Genomic DNA, 19,861 nt, shown 5'->3' with positions numbered 1-19,861 from the left:
TTTCACGCTGCGCACGTGTTTCAGGTTCAGAAGGAATACAGAACAGCATGAGAAATGCCGGGTGACCCCGAGCTCTCACTTGGGGTGCTTTCCAATTCCCCAGGAAAGAAGGGGCCTGTTCCATTTCCTAAACAGCTTTGGTTGCTGAAGACAGGATTTCATTTCAGGCTTCCAAATACTTCATCAGGATTATAAGGATTGTTCCCATAGAACAGTGGTTCTCAATCTTTCTAATGCCGCGACCCTTTAATGCAGTTCCTCATGTTGTGGTGACCCCCAACCATAAAATAATTTTCTTTGCTACTTCATAACTGTAATTTTTCTACGGTTATGAATCGTAATGTAAATATCTGTGTTTTCCGATGGTCTTAGGCCAGTGGTCGGCAAACTGCGGCTCGCGAGCCACATGTGGCTCTTTGGCCCCTTGAGTGTGGCTCTTCCACAAAATACCACAGGCCTGGGCGAGTCTATTTTGAAGAAGTGGCGTTAGAAGAAGTTTTTTAAAAAATTGGGCTCTCAAAAGAAATTTCAATCGTTGTACTGTTATATTTGGCTCTGTTGACTAATGAGTTTGCCGACCACTGTCTTAGGCGATCCTGCTAGCGACCCACAGGTTGAGAACTGCTGCTGTAGAGCCTAAGACCATCGGAAAACACAGATATTTACATTACGATTCATTAACAGTAGCAAAATTACAGTTATGAAGTAGCAACGAAAATAATTTTATGGTTGGGGGTCACCACAACATGAGGAACGGTATTAAAGGGTCGCGGCATTGGAAAGGTTGAGAACCCCTGCCGTAGAAGCGTCCATTGCCCATCAGAGAGCTGACAAGGGTTTGACAACAGCCTGATGCTAAGCTGCAGCTTTCAGGAAAGAACCACCTCCCAGCACTTCTCACGGTGTGTCACCGGCTCAGAATGACACCCTCAAACGGTTGCTACTTCCTCTCCTGCTCAAAACAAGCTCCTTGAAGGTTTCCTGAGCCAAGTCTCAATTTACGTAACTGGAGGAGGTGGGAGCCGCTAACGGGGTTTTGACTCAGGGTCCAATTTTCAGCAGCAAGCTATGCCAAGAAAATGTCCCGCATCCATGGGTCTGTTTCATTCTTGGTGCTAAATTAGGCTTTTGTAATTTAAGTATTCCCATTAAAATGTCACATCCAATGACACAGGAGATGAAAAGGTAGAGAAACTTGAGACGAAATACAGAGAATTATAGCACACTTCCTCCAAACACCCCAGCATGAAATCGAATTGGCTCTTATCATGTACGTGTCTGCTAATGGGCTGCAATAGAAACATTCTGAGCTCAGACACCTGACCAGGGAAATGGCACGGAGGACACCTGCCCCGAAGACGTAGGAAGCAAAACTAACCAGGTCACACCTGCAACTCTCTTATTTCAGGGGGTCAGGCTTTTCGAAGCAAGGGGGAGGTGCCATCGAGGGGTGCTGCCTTCCCTTCTAGGCAAAGTGGCCTACAAAACAGCTGCCAGTGAGAAGGCCAATAAGGGAAGGAGAGGATTAGGCCTCCGGAGATTTCTAACTCTGAGATAGATCTTCCATATACTAACGAGCTGAGACCAGACGTGATGGCGAGAATCTGATAAGTTTCATCCCACCACCCCATCCCGAGAGGGCTCAATCCTGCCGTGCTTGAACTGTAGCTAGAATAACACAGAAAGGTCATGTTTTTCTGCACAAGCACCTGCGAGAGCTGGTCTGTGAGGTCACCAGGACACGTAGTGCGCGGCCTCCCATCCCTTTGGCACTGGCATTTATTTCTAAATAGGGAGGCGACCTGGGGACCCAGTGAGCGGAGCAGGTGGCCGACAGCCCACAGGTAGCCTACGTGGGACACAAACCACACTCCAGCCAGAGGAGGTCCTCCACCGTTAGCCCTTCCAGTGGGATTTTATTACACATCCAACTCACCGCAATGGCAACGCAGAGTGAACATTGAACTTGGCACACAGACAAGGGAGAAGGGACGCTGGCTTGGAGCCCTTCTCCCAGGTACATCAGATCATATAAGGCTGATTATATCGAGTTACAGGTTTTTGCTTTTCTTTGGCAAAGGCCTCAAATGATAGCAAGAGGGGATTTCCCCAGATAAAGATACCCCTGCACCCCAACGGGGCGCCAAAGACGGAACGCGCCCCAGGGAAGAGGCATGTGGGTCACCCGCTCAACCGGTTGGTTTAAGCGGATGCAGGCGGGTGTGCTTGAGTCCAAGGGGTTCTGCACATGGAGACGCGTGGTTTCAAAGCACAGGAATAGCTACAAGGTCCCTCCAAGTCCTTGGCATGTCTTGCGTCCTCCTTCCCCCGAGAGCCGGTCAGAAGTGCAGGCATTTAGCCGCTTCCTGCTTCTCTCAAGGGTCACCATCAACCTACCTTCGTAGAAGATTTGGGAAAAGGAACCACTAAGCCAGTGACATAGACTTTGTTTCTGTCACTGAAACGCCGCTTACTGGCTTTAAGATGAGCATAGGAGACAAAGCCCAGCGTGGTGGCGGGAGCTCCCGATGCGTGTGCGGTTCGGAGCCAGCCTCCTGCACCCCCACCTGGGCTAGGACCCCGGGCAGAGTCACGGTGGAGGTAGCGTTTGTCTTTTACCTCCACGCCAACAATACTATGGAGGCATTGAGTACAAAAAGCAGGCTTCCTCCTCACTCCATCGCGATGGGCAAAGGCCTTCCATCTGCAGAGAGGGTGGTGAGGACCCCTGGGTGCCGATCTCCATTCAGGGCCCAGAAAGGCCCAGAAAACTGCTGCTGTCTCCGACTCAGAAGGGCAGACGGTTCTATCATCAGGCCCCAGGCTGCCATCGTATCGGGAGCCTTCTTGGACCCCTCGGGCCCTGGTGGACGCCCGGTGCAGAACTCCCTTAAGTGCAATGGATGAAAAGCTTCTGGGAGCTGAGGAAAGAGAGAGACTATATGCACTCCCTTCTGCAGAGATGGGAGCGGAGCGAGGCGCGCTAGCCACGGCTTGCTTTTATTTCGAGGCACATCAAGACGGTGTGGTATGCCAGTCACATAGAGTCTGAAGCCCAGTTCACTCTGTTTTGGTTTAGAATGAGGTGGTTTTTTATTATCATTTTCCTCGGAAGAAGGACGCGAAGAAATCAAAAGAATCAAAATACAGTGAATCTGGAAGGCATCTGGGAGCAGAAGAGAGATTTAAGAGGAATGGACATGGGGAGCACCCTGGCCTGGCGCCCCCTGCCTGCTGCACCTGGGACTTAATTCTCTTAGTAGCTGCGTTCAAGGCTGCTGGAGTTCAGGCTTTGCTCTTCATTTCCAGCGATGCCGGACCAGGGAGGACTCATCGTTGACAGCCTCGGGGTCCCGGGGCGCGTGCCGACACCGGTACGGGAGGAGCAGCAGGATGATTAAGGTAAGAAGGATGATTCCACACACACTCATGAGCGTGTAGGAGACGATCCACAAAATGGGCTCGTTCAAAGGCAGGGTGGGGACACAGTTGCTGGCTATGTCGTCTGTTGAGAAAGGCCCAGAAATTTCAGACACCGGGGTACCTGCAATTTCTGAGGAGACAGAAGGGGGAAATGCACAGCTATGAGATGAGCAGTCCATAGCTAACACACGACAAAAGAGATACCCCCCCCACGCTTTATCAAGCCACAGCCTCATGGCACCAGGTCCAACGGCTCAGGCTCTGGGCGAGCCCTGGGGGAGTCTCGGTGGCAGTTCGGCGGGTCCATCCCTCGGGACTGAAATGACAGCGTGTTTCAAGGCTCATGTGGGCACACAGGGAGGCACCAGGCACTCCCCGGAGGGCAGGTGAGAGCATCGGTCCGTGCCTGGCAGGCCGAGCTGGGTAGGTTGGTTGGGAGAAAGGAAGAGAGCAGCAGTATCCACAGCCAAAAGCTCAGCTGAACCCGCCTGCATTCTGGGGACCTCCCCGGTGGAGTCACCTGGGCCCACGCTCTGGAGGGTCCTAATTCTACAATGTGACAGCTTTACTTTCAGTTTCCAGAGGAATCTCTACACTGTTTTTTCATAATGGCTGCACCATAGGACGCAGCAATCCCACTTCTGAGTAGCTCTCCAAAGAAAAGAAAAACACTAATGCGAGAAGACATATGCACCCGTGTTCATTCGGCATTCCTTATGACAGCCAAGGCATGGAAGACACCTGGGTGTCCACAAATGAATTGACCAAGACGTGGTACATATGCACAATGGAATATTACTCAGCCATAAAAAACAAACAGACGAAAAAACATAATCTTGCCATTCATGACAACATGGGTGGGCCCAAAGAGTATTATGCTAAGTGACATCAGTCAGACAGAGAAAGACAAATACTGTATGGTTTCACTTACATGTGGAATCTAAAAAAAACCCAGAAAATGAAACAAAACAAAAACCAAGCCAAACCCAAAAGCCTCCAAACAGACTGAAAAAAAAACACCAGAGATCAAAATGGTGCTTGCCAGAGGGGATGAGGGCAGAGGGATGGGTGAAAAGGTGAAGGGGGATATAGTTAGTGAATATTGTGATGTTTGCATAGTGACAGGATCGCTAGACTTAATGTGCTGATCGTATTTTAAGGTATGTAGATGTCAAATCACTGTGTTGTACACCTAAAGCTAATATAATATTGTATGTCAACTATACTTAAAGAACAAAGTACTTAAAAGAGTATATTCAACAACCACAAAACCTCTACAATGGGTAGTGTCCTTGCACCAGCCTGACCCACACTCTTCATGGAGTCCATGACCACCTGGGTCGGACTGGCCCAGGTGCTCCTTCTCCACCCCACGCTGGTCCTATGTTACATGTACAGTGTACAGAACACCCAGAATCGAGAGTGGTAAATGAGTGCACCATCGAATTCATGACGAGTGGCGAACAAAGAGAAAGCCAGCTAAAACCGATCCCGCGGCTTCTGCTGGCCGACACTTAGACGAGGCTCTCACCCGGGAGGCAGTTGCAAATGTCTTTTCACCGCAGGTCATCTGTCTTTTAAAACATGTATTTGCTTTATAAATAGAGATGCTTTAACACATGCAATTATGAGGGTGGAACATACTCAGTGCAAAAACCCTAATCCAGGGAGGCATAAAGAACTTAAAATGACCTGAAATCACTTCTGTTTCCAGACAAAACGGAGTAGGAGGGACCAGATGTACCCTCCCACCTGAAATAACTCAGAAACTGGACAAAGTATATGGAAAGAAAATTCTGGAGATCTTGGAAGTTGGGTGAGGAGCGACCGTAAGTCCTGAGAGGCGGGCAACAGATGAAGCGAGGACAGTCGTTCAGCGTACTGATGACGCGGGAACGTTTCCGGGTGGCGGCGCAGGGAACAGAGACACGGGCAGAAGCCAGCAGAGCACCCCGCGCTGGGGAGACAGGTGGACGAACCTGGCAGAGTTTGTAGGGAGAGTCAAGGACAGAGGGCAGCTGTGCAGAAGGAAATTCCATACTCCCCAGGGGCCCCCTGGAGCCTTCATCTGGGGGCTGACCAAAAAAAAGGAGTGACATCCTGTGCAAGAACCACTGGAGAGGAATGGAAGCAGTAGTGCTTGGGGCTCACATAGGGCTGAGAATAGTGCCTATTGCCAACTGTTTCCTGTTCACTCTCTTTCCCAGAGAGAAAGAGAAAGAACAAACCCAGCTCACAGGGTGTCCCCGAGAGCACGAAGAGTCTTTTGTCTGTCACAGGAAAAATTAACCATAGATTAAACACTGCTCTCATCCCATCTCATGATGCTCAAAGGCAAGGCACGACAGGATCAACTCTTTTTAAGTAACTTAACCGATCAAGAACAAATCTCAGGCCCTAACCATTTTGGCTCAGTGGATAGAGCATCGGCCTGCGAACTGAAAGGTCCCAGGTTCGATTCTGGTCAAGGGCACTTGCCCGAAGTTGTGGGCTCAATCCCCAGTGGGGGGCTTGCAGGAGGCAGCTGATCAATGATTCTCTCTCATCATTGATGTTTCTATCTTTCTCTCCCTCTCCCTTCTTCTCTGAAATCAATAAAAATATATTTAAAAAAAGAACAAATCTCAGGAATATTTGTCAAGATACAAAAGTATTGAGCACTGTTTTGGGTTCCTGAGCCCAATTCCAATGTGCGGAGGGAGTGGTTCCAAAACCAGCAAACAATTCTTGCACCCTCGCTGGGTGCTCAAGGATTCAACTCAATACTGACACTAGCTATTTTTAGAAAAGACCTAAATCAAACTTCTAGAGATAAAAACTGCAATATGCAAGATGAAAAATACACCGCACAGTATTAATAGCAGATTATACACTGTAGAAAACAAGACTAGCGAACTTGAAAATATAATAGAAGTAATCCAAAATGAAATATTAAGGAGCAAAACATATAGAGAAGCTCAGTAACATGTGGGACTACTTAGAGGGGCTGATATCCATGCAATTAGACTACCCAAATGAAAGAAGGGGGTGAGGAGAAAAAATATTTGAAGATCTAACATAATTTTTCTAAATTTGATGGAAACTATAAACCACAGATCCAAGTGGCTCAAAGAATCCAAAGCACAAGAAACATGAAGTAGACTACACCAGTGAATCCCTGAAAACCAGTGATAAAGAGAAAATCTTAAAAGCAGAGAGAGAAAAACGAAATATTTTATACAAAGAGACAAAAAGGATTAAAGAAGATTTCATGTCAGAAATAATGCAAGCTATAAGACATGGGGTGGAGGTGGTGGTGGTGGTGGTGGTGGGGGGACGCACTGCCAACCTAAATTTTATACCAAGCAAAAATATCTTTCAAAAGTAAAGATAAAGACATTTTCAGACACACATAAGCCGAAAGAATTCATCACAAGAAGATGCGCACACACATATACACTGGAATATTATCCAGCCTTAAAAAAAAAAGGAAACCTTGTCATTTATGACAACATGAATGGACCTAGATGATACTATGCTAAGAGAAATAAGCCAGACACAGAAAGGCAAATGCTGGGAGATCTCACTTATATGTGGAATCTAAAATAGTCGAACTAAGCAGCCAAGAGTAGACTGGTGGCTGCCAGGGGCTGGAGGGAGGGGGGAATGGGGAGATGTGGGCCAAAGGGTATATAGTTTCAGGTATGTAAGATGAATAAGACCTAGAGATGTAATGTACAATGTGGTGATTGTAGTTAACAATATTATATTGTATACTTGAAATTTGCTAAGAGGGTAGATCTTCAATATTCTACCAACACCACCGCCAAAAAAGAAAGAAAATGGTAACTGTGTGAGGGGATGAATATGTTCGTTAGTTTGATTGTGGTGATCATTCTACAATGCATGTGTATACCAAAACATTGAGTTGTACCTCTTAAATATATATAACTTTTATTTTTCACTTATACCTCAATAAAGCTGAAAAAAAATCATCACAGCCGACCTGCCCTATAAAATACACTAAAGGAAGCTCTTCAAGCAGAAGATCAATGATATCAGGCGGAAACCTAGACCTACACAAGGAAACGATGAACACCAGAAATGAGAACTATGGAGGCCATGCGAACACCTGCATGCTTAACTGCAAACAGGTAAGAAGGTAACTGATTTAAAGCAAGAACAACGACAATATACTGGGTGGGTTAACATACGCATAAGTGAACTGTAGGACAGTGACAGCACAGGGGGCAGCGGGGAGAAGTGGAGGTATACAGTTGTGGGTTCTTCTACTGTATGAAGTGGCAGACTTCGATAAAGGTGTACACTATAAACCCTAAGGCGACCACTAAAGTAACACAACAAAGAGTAACAGCTAATTAACTAGCTGAGGAGATAAAAAAGGAACAGAAATAATCCAAAAGAAGGCAGGATATGAGGAAAACAGGTGGAAAAAGAACAGGTGAGACAGATAACACAAATAACAACATGGTTGACTTAAACACAACCACACCGATCATCACATTCAATACAGTCTACACCGGGGGCTGGCACACTTTCTCTGCAAGGACCACATAGAAAACACGGTAAGCTTTTTGGGCCACAAACGATTTCTATCATATACTCTTTCTGATCCTTTTTACATAAGCCCTTTAAAGATGTAGAAACTATTCTTGGTTCAAAAACAGGCTACATGCCAGATTTGGCTGGCACGCTGTTGTCTGCCAATCTGTGGTCTAAACACCCCAACGAGAAAGCAGAGGTTGTCAAATGAGATAAAAAGCAATATTTAATTTCATGACTATATGCTGCCTACCAGTAACCCATTTTAAACGTAAATACTCAGCTATATTAAAAGATAAAGGATGGAAAAAGATGTATCACACTAATGCTAATCAAAAGAAACCCAGAGTTTATAATAAGGCTAAACAGAGTAGATTCAGAGCAAAGAGTATGGCTGGGGATGAGGATGGTAATTTCATAACAATAAAATGTTCAATCGTAAACAGGACATAACAATACGAAATGTTTATGTACCTAATAAGAGTTTCAAAATACATGGAAAAAGAATGATGAAACTGCAAGGAGAAATGAACAAATCCACAAAAATAGAGATTTCAACATCCCTTTCTCAATAATAGATAGAGCAAGTGGACAGAAATAAGTAAGGACACAGCCTACCTTACCAGCACTACCAACCAGCTTGACCTAATTGACAATTTATAGAATACTCCACCCACACAGCTGACTATTCATTGTTTTCAAGAGCAGATGAAATATTTAACAAGATGGGCCCTATTACAGTCTATAAAACAAGTTTTAATAACCATAAAAAGGCTTGGTTTATTCTATGTTCTCTGACCACAGTTAGAATTAAGTTAGAAGTCAATAACAGAAAAGATACCTGGAAAATCCATCATTACCTGGAAACTAAATAACCCTTTTCTGAAACTAGAAGAATTCTATAAGGAAGCACAGGAGGAAAAGTCCTTGAGTTAGGCAGAACATGTCTTAGTTATAATACCAGAAAGTACCCACCGTAAAGGAAAAAAAGAATGAGTTTTACTTTATCCAAATTAAGACCTTCTCTTTGAAAGATGATATTAAGCGACAGAAAAGACTGGGGAAAAAATACTTGCAAGTTACATTTCTTATAAAGGATTTGAATTCCGAACATACAGAACTCTGAAAACGCAATAATGAGAAGGCGAAGAATTCAATATAAAAATGGGCAAGAAAATCTGAAAAGACACTTCAGCCAAGATGTGTGAGTGGCATATACCCACGTGAAGAGATGCTCCAGGTTATTAAGTCATCGGGGAAATGCAAATTCAAACCACAGTGAGGTACCACCAAGTAGCTATTAAAATGGAAAAGGCTGACCAGCCCTGGCCGGTGTGGCTCAGCTGGTTGGGGCATTGTCCTCCTTGGGTGAGGATTTGAAATGTTTTATAATTAATTTTATAGAAAAGACTGAGCCCTGTCCAGCATGGCTTAGTGGTTAGAGGTTGGCCTACACACAGAGGGTGTCAAGTCTGATTCCCGGTCAAGATCAGGTACTGGGGGTGCAGGTTCCATCCCTGGCCCCAGTTGGGGCACATGCAGGAGGCAACCAGTCGATGTCTCTCTCTCACATGTCTCTCTCTCTCTCTCTCTCTGTCTCTCTGTCTCTCTCTCTCTCTCCCTCCTCCCTGCCATTCTCTCTAAAACTCAATGGAAAAAATATCCTTGCGTGAGATTAACAACAACAAAAGACCGACCATCGCAAATGTTGGTGGAATGTAGAGGAACTGGAACGTGACTATGAAAAACAGTTTGGCAGTTTTTTTGGGAAATGAAACATATTTCTGTCATATGAACTAGCCATGCCACACTATGGATTTACCCAGGAAGAATGAAAATATATGTCCGAGGACTTCTACACTAATGGAGAACAGTGTGGTGATTGCATAAATGGTGATGGAAGAGATGAAATAAAATTAAACAATAAATAAATAAACAAAAACGAGAATGGACAGATCTTTTTCGCCATGGCATGCAGAAGAAAGTGAACAGTTTCCGAAGACGGGTTACTCAGTCCCGAGGTGGTTTCCGAGGAGGGTCTGGACCTGCAGCACAGACGTCTGGACCCAGGGCCACTTGCTCCGTGGGCACGTGAAAGCCACTGCTGCCGGGGCTCAGGGGTCCCCCCTATGAAAGGAGGAAGCAGGGCTGCCCAGTCTCTGCCCTGGGGGCCCTGTGGCTTTGACATCTTTTTCTTTTCTTCTTTTTTTAAAAAAAATATATTTTATTGATTTTTTTACAGAGAGGAAGGGAGAGGGAAAGAGAGTTAGAAACATCGATGAAAGAGAAACATCCATCAGCCGCCTCCTGCACATCCCCTACTGGGGATGTGTCTGCAACCAAGGTACATGCCCTTGACCGGAATCGAACCTGGGACCCTTCAGTCCACAGGCCGATGCTCTATCCACTGAGCCAAACCAGTTAGGGCTCTTTTTTTTTTTTAAGATATATTTTTTATTGATTTCAGAGAGGAAGGGAGAGAGAGAGAGAAGAGAGATAAAAACATCAATGATGAGAGAGAATCATTGATCGGCTGCCTCCTGCACGCCCCCTACTGGGGAAGCCCACAGCCTTGGCATGTGCCCTGACTGGGAATCGAACTGTGACCTCCTGGTTCATAGGTCAATGCACAACCACCGAGCCCCACCAGCTGGCCTTGACATCGTTTGATGGGATTCTAAGTAGAAGGCAGAGCACAGCTCCGCAGCTCTGTTCTTAACAGCGAATGTTCCTATTTTTACACATGAACATGGACCAGATGATCCACTTTCAACCTGCAGCAAAGAAAACTCAGTGAGGACTGCCAAACCCACGATGCCTCCGTGTACAAGCTGCCATCCGCACAGCGCCGGGGGCTGCACGTCTCCAGCTATAAAAAGAGCTGGGTGGCATTTCAGAAGCTGTGGACACATGAAGAGAGTTGTCAGTTTGAACGCTATTATTTTCCTGGATGCAGGACGCTTGGCCCCGGAGACACGGGCCGTTGACAGGGCCCGTCTCCAGGATCTGTTCCAGGGACGTGAGACCATCGGCTGAAGATCCAGGCGGGCCAGCTCCATGCACACCCTGACTGCCGCCTCGTCTACGGGCTCTGGTCTGAGGCTGGAAGAGTGCCTCTCGGGAGGGGTGTGGAGAGGGGGCCGGTTGAGAAGAGGCAGGGCAGCGTAACAGAAGCATCTGGGGCCCTTTTCCCAAAATGCCCACCACCCTCCCACCAACCGGCGCCCTGAGATGCCCTGGCTGAGACAGGAGGTGAGGACGTGGGCCACGTGCGTCTATAAAGCTCCCCAGGAGGTGAGCTCTCTCACTCGCTGGCCTCGTTCCCACCCTGTCCCAACCCTTACAGGGAAGCCCAGTCCTAGGAGCTAAGTGTCTGTCAGACACAAATGAGATGACAACCCAAAGACACGGGGAGAGAAGGGCCGCTCCCAAAGGGTTTTGGCTCCGTCGTGTGCTGGTTGGCACAAAGGTGGCACTTCCTCCAACGATCACACACAGAAATGAGGATCAAATATAATTCCCAACTTTTAAATACGTAGCTGAGCTCAGACATAGGCCCCAGGGCTAGGGATCACAAAGCCCAGGTGTGTGTGTGTGTGTGTGTGTGTGTGTGTGTGTGTGTGTGTGTGGTGGGGATTACAAGGCCCAGGTGTGTGTGTGTGTGTGTGTGTGTGTGTGTGTGTGTGTGTTGGGGATTACAAAGCCCAGGGGTGTGTGTGTGTGTGTGTGTGTGTGTGTGTGTGTGTGTGTGTGTGGTGGGGATTACAAAGCCCAGGTGTGTGTGTGTGTGTGTGTGTGTGTGTGGTGGGGATTACAAGGCCCAGGGGTGTGTGTGTGTGTGTGTGTGTGTGTGTGTGTGTGTGTGTGTGTGGTGGGGATTACAAAGCCCAGGTGTGTGTGTGTGTGTGTGGGGGCGGTTGGGATTACAAAGCCCAGGTGTGTGTGTGTGTGTGGGGGGGGCGGTTAGGATTACAAAGCCCAGGTGTGTGTGTGTGGGGGGGTGGGGGGGGGGGGAGTGGCAGAAGACTTGACCCCAGCATCAAGGAGATGGACCCTAGAGCCGAGATGCCAGTGACATCCTGGTCCACTGGTGGAAGGAGCTGGAAAACTACCCACATGGAAGTCTAACTGTCCAAGGTGTGAGGAGGCAGGGCGGGCGGGGGGTGGGGGGGAAGGAGGACAAGGAAGAATCTCCCAGGACAAATGGAGCCTCCAAACGCAACCTCAAGCTTCCGGCCTTGGTGCAGAAACCCTGAAGTTTTCATGATCTGAGGACACTCAGCAGAACAGATGCAACATGGCTTTTTTCATGAAAAGTGTGTTTATTGATTTTAGAGAGAGGAGAGAGAGGAAGAGAGAACTATCGATGAGAGAGAAACACCACCAACTGGCTGCCTTTGGCATGCTCCCCAACAGGGATGGAGTCACAACCCGGGCCTGTGCCCTGACCGGGAATGGAACCAATAACCTCCTGGTGCACGGGATGATGCCCAACCAACTGAGCCACACCAGCCAGGGCCGACACTGCTTTTTAGCGACACTTTTACAACCCAAAGTGCACTGAACTCTCCCAGAGGGTGAGGGCGGGGGTGGGCACTCCCACTAAATAAGCCCCCAGCAAAACATTGCAGACCAAGTGAGAAAATACCCACCAAGAGAGAACAGTCCACAGACACAGAAGGAGGAATTAACCCCCATCGATGACAGAAAACACAACAGTCTGCGTGAGACGATGCAGTAGCTGTGTTTAAAGTGATTAGAAACTCACTAACTTACCAATAAAAATTTTTTTTAACTAAACAAGCGAATTCAAAAGTTCAGGAAGGAAAGAAAATTAAGAAAGACTAGGAAGGAAGTTTTGAAAAGAAAATAACAAAAAGAATCTAATACTATAAGACACATCAATGGAACAGAATTAAAAAAATCCATAAATAAATATATGTGTCCTAAATATTGACTGGAATTTAATATGAAATCATAGTGGGATTTCAAATTAATAAAGAAAAGGTGGGTTATTCAATGTTATAGGTACAATTGGGTAGTCATCTTCGGAGAAAATAGTTTACGTACATTCTATGCCAAAGTAAATCAAACATGAAAGTCCTTGAATAAATCACAAAAAATTTTAGTGAGAAAGACCATTTAACACGTGACATGAAACCTAAGAGCCTTAAAGCAAACAACTGATATACTTAAATACATAAAAATAAATATTTTCTATTAAAATTCATTATAAGTTCAAAAATAACTTACCATTGAGATATGAATTCAAGTTTTTTTTTTTCTCCAGACAAATGACTAATTTCTTAACTACATAGAGAGCTCCTACAGATAAATACAGAAAAACTACCACCACCAACAAAAATATACTAAGAACCTAACAGGAAAAAATAAATGGGAAAAAGATATGAGTGGATAGTTCACAGAAAAGGAAAAACAAATGCCCTTAGAAAATAAACTCAACCTCATGCATATAAAGTAGAACAAATTAAAGTCACACTGAGATCATGTTCTACGCCTATCAGATTGGCACAGTTTCCTGGCATGTGATGATCCCACGCTGGTGAGGCTGCCTGGAGGAACAGGCCACCAGGTCCACGCCAGAGAACGGGCAGAGCCGGATACAGAGAAGCATCCCCTCTACCGCAGCCATGCAACAACTTCCATCAAAGTCATCAATCAAAGTCACAGGTGAGTCCCCTTTAACCCAGCAAGTCCACTTCCAACACTCTCACCGAGAGGCATACTCCCGGGTGTTAGCAGACATATATACATGGTATCCATTGTTTCTAACAACCAGAGATTGGAAACGACCTACATGTCTACGAATAACGATTGGTGAAATAGATTAAAGAACATCCACATTCCAGTACAGTGGTTCTCAACCTTTCTAATGTCGCCACCCACAGGTTGAGAACCGCTGCTGTAGAGCCTAAGACCATCGGAAAACACAGATATTTACATTACGATTCATTAACAGTAGCAAAATTACAGTTATGAAGAAGCAACGAAAATAATTTTATGGTTGGGGGTCACCACAACATGAGGAACTGTATTAAAGGGTCGCGGCATTAGAAAGGTTGAGAACCACTGTACTAGAATGTGGATGTTTCCTAAGATCATAAGGAGCAGTTAGGGGTGATCAGGCAGGCAGGGGCGATCATAAGGCTGAAAAAAATAATCATGAGGGCGGCCTTTATGGACTCATAGGATTGTCCCTGAGCGGGGCACTATATGATTCATTGTAGCTTTTGAATATTCCCTAGCCAACCTTTCAAATTAAATTAAAAATGATAATGGAGATAAAGGGGATAGAAGCCACAACAAAATATAGAACACTACAAAAATTGAGTTAGTAGGTTTGAAAAAGTGCAAAATAGTATGTCTAGAATGAAAAATATAGTCGATGCAACTGAAAACTCACTGAATAGGTTAAACAGACTGAACATGGCTGAAGAAAAAATGGCCAATACACATATTTAAATTTTCCATAATTAAATATTGAGAGGAATCAGAGGGGAAACTATATATTCAGTAAATGATGTTGAGAAAATTGAATATCCTTATAAGAATTAGATTCCTATTTCACATTTTAGAAGAAAAATTTTAGAAAGTATATAGTATCTTTAAAAACAACAACTCTATTTTCTTAGATTAAGGAAGAATTTCTTAAATAAGAGCAGAGTAAAACCATAAGAAAGATTAGTAAATTTTATTTCACTAAATTTAAGAAAAAATGTAAATAAAAGACACCAAAAACAAGAAAGAAAAAAAAAGCCAGAGAGATCAGAAGAGATTCACCATGCACATAGCCCAGAAAAATTAATCTCAAATATAGAAAGAATTTATATGTCAATAAAAAAGTAGAAACCCATGCAAAGCTGTTAATAGAAAAATCCACCATCTGAGAAAAAGCTCAAACATTCCATAAACATATCAAAAGGTAAGTCATCTCAGATGTAATCAATTAAAATATGATACTATTTCACACAGATTGGCAAAAAGCAAAACAACTACGATAATACTTTGACAGAATGGAAATTCTGGTGGCCCAGCTACTTTGAAGACCAATTTGACGGTAGCCAGTAATGCTGACGACCAGCACACCAAATCATTTAGAAATTCCATTTCCAGATCTCATCTGCGTGCACAAGAGGATCACCAAAGTATTGTTTATATTCGCAAATGTTAGAAAACACCAGATGTAAATCAAGGCGGCACTGGGTAAGTGATCTGGGTATACTCACACAATGGAATACTATACAGCAGTCAGAATGAACGACCTAGTACTTGTAGGAATGTGGGCAACCTAGGAAAAGTAATGGTGAACAGTAACGCAAGTTGACAAAGGATATCCACCATACAACAGCAGTCGTGTAAATTAAGAAACACCAAGAAACCCAAATGACCAACTTGTGTTTTGTTGTAAACACTATTTATAGGTATACTAGAGGCCCGGTGCATGAAATTTGTGCACAGGGCGGGGGAGGTGTCCCTCAGCCCAGCCTGTACCCTCTCCAATCTGGGAACCCTTGGGGGATGTCTGACTGCCTCTCACAATCTGGGACCACTGACTCCTAATCATTCGCCTGCCTGCCTGCCTGATCGCCTCTAACCACCTCTGCCTGCCTGATTGCCCCTAACCACCTCTGCCTGCCTGCCTGACCACCCCTAACTGCTCCCCTGCTGGCCTGATCGCCCCTAGTCGCCTCTGCTTCGCCCCACATCCGGGACCCAGGACTCCCTCCTCTGGCCAGTCATAGGCATCTGGGACCCGGGCTTCCCTCCCTCTGGCCGGCCGCAGACACCCAGGACCCGGGCCGGCTTCACCCAGGCCGGCCGCAGCTGCAGGCGCCCGGGACCGTGGGGTGGGCAGCTTGTCCCTCTCCCAGGCCGCAGCTGCAGGCGCAACCACTGGCACCTGGGACCGTGGGATGGGTGGCTTGTCCCTCCCCCGGGCTGCAGGCCCAGCCACTGGTGCCCGGGACCGCAGAGGGGGGCGGCTTGTCCCTCTCCTGGGCCGCAGCCTGGCTGGTCTCCATTCCTCTCTCGAGAGCTCATTTGTGCCTGGCTGGTCCCTCTCTCCCCAGTGTTGAGTGTCTGTTCCGGCATGAGGGCATGAGGGTGTGATGAGCATTTGCATATTAGCTCTTTACTATATAGGAGGTTGATGGCCAGCTTCTAGGATGACCTTCAATGACTCCACTTCCTGGTATTTACTCTTGTGTATTCCCCTCCCCCATCTACCAAAAGGATAGGGCAGAAGTGACACCGTATCACTTCCAAGATTAGTTTACAGAATGCAGGTGGCTTCTGTCTCGGATGCTCTGACGCACATTGTCTCTGGGCTCACTTGTTCTGGGCTGACCAGGAACCCATCGTGGGGACATTCAGATAGGCCTGTAGCAAGATCCACATGGCACGGAATGGAGGGGCCCTGGCAAGCACATGACCCAGCTTGGAGGGGACCCTCCAGCCTTCAGATGCTGCAGCCTTAGGGGAGACCCTGGACCAGAACCGCCGAGCCAAGTCCCCCACTCCTTGATTCCCAACCCCTGACACAGGCTCGTTAGGTGCCGCTACACTGGGGGGCAAGTTGTTGCATAGCGATCGCTAACAGTCCAGGGTACGATGCAGTGCCATTATACACATGCAGTGATTATGAGAATATACACCAGCTTCAGGATAAAGGGTGACTCTGGGAGCGCAGTGCGGTGGGGCTTTCGCTATACTTATTTTTTTTATTTCTATAACAAATTTTTGAAGATGACAAAAGGATAGCATTTGTTATATCTGGGTGTTCAGTAAGTACACGATTTCCTGTAATTTCAAGCATTTTCTTTGTTGCTTAAAACATGTGATAGCCCTGGCCGGTATAGCTCAAATGGTTGAGTGTCGTCCTGTGCACCGAAAGGTCAACGGTTCGATTCCCGGTCAGGGCACATGCCCCAGTTATGGGTTCAATCCCCACTTGGGGCATGTATGGGAGTCAACAGATTAATGTTTCTCTCATCGATGTTTCTCTTTCTCCCTTCCTTTCGCTCTCAAATCAATAAAAACATATTAGAGTAAATAAATAAGAAGTAAGATTTAAAAAACGTTATAAACAAACACTTTGAAACAGAACAAAAGGCAGCACTTCATTCCGGGTATTGTGGTGCCACAGACCAGGTCTGGCTGCTCACTGCAGCCCCGAGGGGAGCCATCACTTTAATGGCTAAGCGATTTGCACTAAAGAGGAGACTCATCGGTGCGCATTCCCACCGCTGCTAAAATCGAAGGGCTAAGTGCCCACACCTTAAATATATTTTCAACAAACAGCAGAAACAAACGTCAATAAAAACACCTCACCAGGAATTCCTGCTGGAACGCAGGAAACGCCTCCGCCTAGAGGGGCTTCGTGTTAACAGTTCCCACGGCACTTCCCGTGGAGCAGGCGGGAATGGCGGTCTCCGCAGCATCCACTCAAGTGGACGATGTGACGGCTGTTGCCATAGCAGCCCCGATCTACTTCGGTGGTGTTTAACCAGGGAACAGGAATTGGGGGGAAACTGCTTTGGCTCTTAGATTCCCTGGTTTTACAGAAGCAAAACGCCCACAGTTGGGCGACACGGTGTTTCAGGTTGTGGGGCCCCAGGGAACGCGGGGAGAGAGGACCCCCCCTCAGTGGAAAGCCAAGAGTTAGTGCCCATCTGCAAGGGTCACCTTTGCTCATGACCAAGATTCAGAAATGACAAGTCTCCAGCCCCCGAGTCTGGTCACAAGTACAAGTCGAAGAACTCTGCGCTGACATTGAAGGAGGTACATCACAGCCCCGCCCATTCGTTCATGGATTGGGTGATTTTATTTATGTAGAATGGGAACGGGCCTGAGAATTACAGATGCACTTTTCCCTCCTCCTGTTTCTCTTCTGTTCTCCACATTCCTTTACTTTGTGGGAATGGCAGTGCGCAGGAACAAGAATATGAAGCATCACGTGCCTACTTTAGTTCCCAGGACTCCCATTTTGAGACCATGACGTAAGCAGCAAGAAATAATAGCTGGAATCTCTCCCTCCTGAACAAATCAGCCGTGACTGGATTTCCTGCACACCCTCCTCTCCGTGACTCTCCCCCGAACTCTCATTAATTTTATTTTTAATTTTTGTGTTTTTAAAATATTTTTTATGACATTTTTTAGAAACATCAATGATGAGAGAGAATCATTGATCAGCTGCCTCCTGCACACCCACTACTGGGGATCGAGCTCACAACCCGGGCATGTGCCCTGATTGGGAATTGAACTGTGACCTCCTGCTTCATAGGTCGATATTCAACCACTGAGCCACACCAGCCAGACAAATGCTGGTTAATTGTAGATCAGAGTGAAGGTCTGGTTGGTTAGCGTTCCTGCCTGTCCTGCAACTACTGTGTCTCAAGTTTAAGGCTTTCTTTCATCAAATTCCTGTTTCCTTTCCTCCGCTACATGGGGATCGTGTATTTCACGATCACCCTGGTTTTCTTCTGTTCCACCTCCTGTCATTAGTTCTTTGTTCTACCTCACGTTTGCTTAGTTGTTCTATCCCTGAGCACTTCATTCTGTTCCTGACCCTGACCGATGCCCCAGACGTTTCCAGTCCTCTGACACCCTATTAGAGACACGTGACCTGGCACACACTTCCTGGGGCACGTGCTTCCTGAACTCCATCTATGACTTGCCTTTTCCTTACTAGCTCGGCTGTTAGTCGGGAGTACCCGTGTGCAGTGGGGACACTCCATCCCAAGCCCACTGTCAACTCTGAAGACATTTTCAAGTTTAAGGGGTGTCACCATCCTATCCACTTGACTGTGCTCTTGTGGTTTCGCCGTAGATCTGGCTAAGCCACAAGCCAGGCTTCGCAGAACAATGCTACTCTGTCACCGTCATGCCGTCTCACAAAGGACTTCTGTCAGAAACATGGGCTCCTTGGTCTCATTATTTTGGGCTTTTGAGAAATAGCAGTGACAAGCATTTATTTCTCATTTTACAGGATTTCTCTGAGGAAAAAATATACATAGTTTATGAATTTTCTTTTCCAGTCCTTTCACTTTCACTGTGGAACACTGATGTTCTGCCCCCAGGTCCCTTGGAGTATTTTTATTCCTGGGATGAGGTGCCCATGCAGGTTTAATATGAGAGGGAACAGTAATGCCAACACTTCCTAGCCTTTTCCATGTGCCAAGTACGGCACTGGAAGTCTTACGTGGGTGAACTCGCTTTTCCCTCTCAGCAAACCCCAGTACGTTTTACCAATAAGAATTTGATCACGGCCCTTACTGGTTTGGCTCAGTGGATAGAGCGTCGGCCTGCGGACTGAAAGGTCCCAGATTTGATTCCGGTCAAGGGCATGTACCTTGGTTGTGGGCACATCCCCAGTAGGAGGTGTGCACGAGGCAGCTGATTGATGTTTCTCTCTCATCGATGTTTCTAACTCTCTATCCCTCTCCCTTCCTCTCTGTAAAAAATCAATAAAATATATTAAAAAAAAAAGACTTCAATCACGGATTACAGGCATGAGTGGATCAATTCAACACAACTGACTTGTCAAGCAGGGCTCCCAAGTGAGTGAACTGACATAAGTTCCGGAGGCAGGTCTCCCTGTCCGACGCCAGCATCGCTCACCTGCACAGGGGCTTGCCGCGAAGCCCACCCTCTTCCGAGCTCTGTCGAAGATCACGTAGAAGCCCTCCATCACGGTAGCACCAATCACCAGCGCGTTCGTGGACGGTGAAATGCCAAATCGGTAGCACTCATAATTCAGGCCAGCCCTCATCATGGGCTGAATGTAAAGCTGGTGTTTAAGAGAAAAGAGGAAACAAGCAAGAAGAAGCACAAATCAGGCAACATCACACAACTGTCATGGTCACAGGGTGCTCAG

General features: G+C 46.4%; 1 protein-coding gene across 2 annotated transcripts in view; it reads right to left on the bottom strand.

Annotated features, from left to right (window-relative positions):
• Positions 1-1,891: 1,891 nt before the first annotated feature.
• BACE2 (beta-secretase 2) overlaps positions 1,892-19,861 on the bottom strand; it is a 76,900-nt gene continuing 58,930 nt past the window's right edge. The window contains exons 8-9 of one of the 2 annotated variants that reach the window (XM_008145782.3): positions 19,606-19,774; positions 1,892-3,553 (exon numbers count right to left, since the gene is read on the bottom strand). In XM_008145782.3, coding sequence (XP_008144004.2) covers positions 3,300-3,553; positions 19,606-19,774 — 423 coding nt within the window. In that variant the 3' untranslated portion in view covers positions 1,892-3,299. The remainder of the gene's footprint in view (positions 3,554-19,605; positions 19,775-19,861) is intronic. The other variant, XM_054713556.1, reaches the window with a different exon arrangement.

The sequence above is a fragment of the Eptesicus fuscus genome, chromosome 3 (genome assembly GCF_027574615.1).
Source record: "Eptesicus fuscus isolate TK198812 chromosome 3, DD_ASM_mEF_20220401, whole genome shotgun sequence".
NCBI lineage: Eukaryota > Metazoa > Chordata > Mammalia > Chiroptera > Vespertilionidae > Eptesicus > Eptesicus fuscus.
Note: the sequence above shows the minus strand (reverse complement) of the source record. Positions and strands in the feature narration are given on the sequence as shown.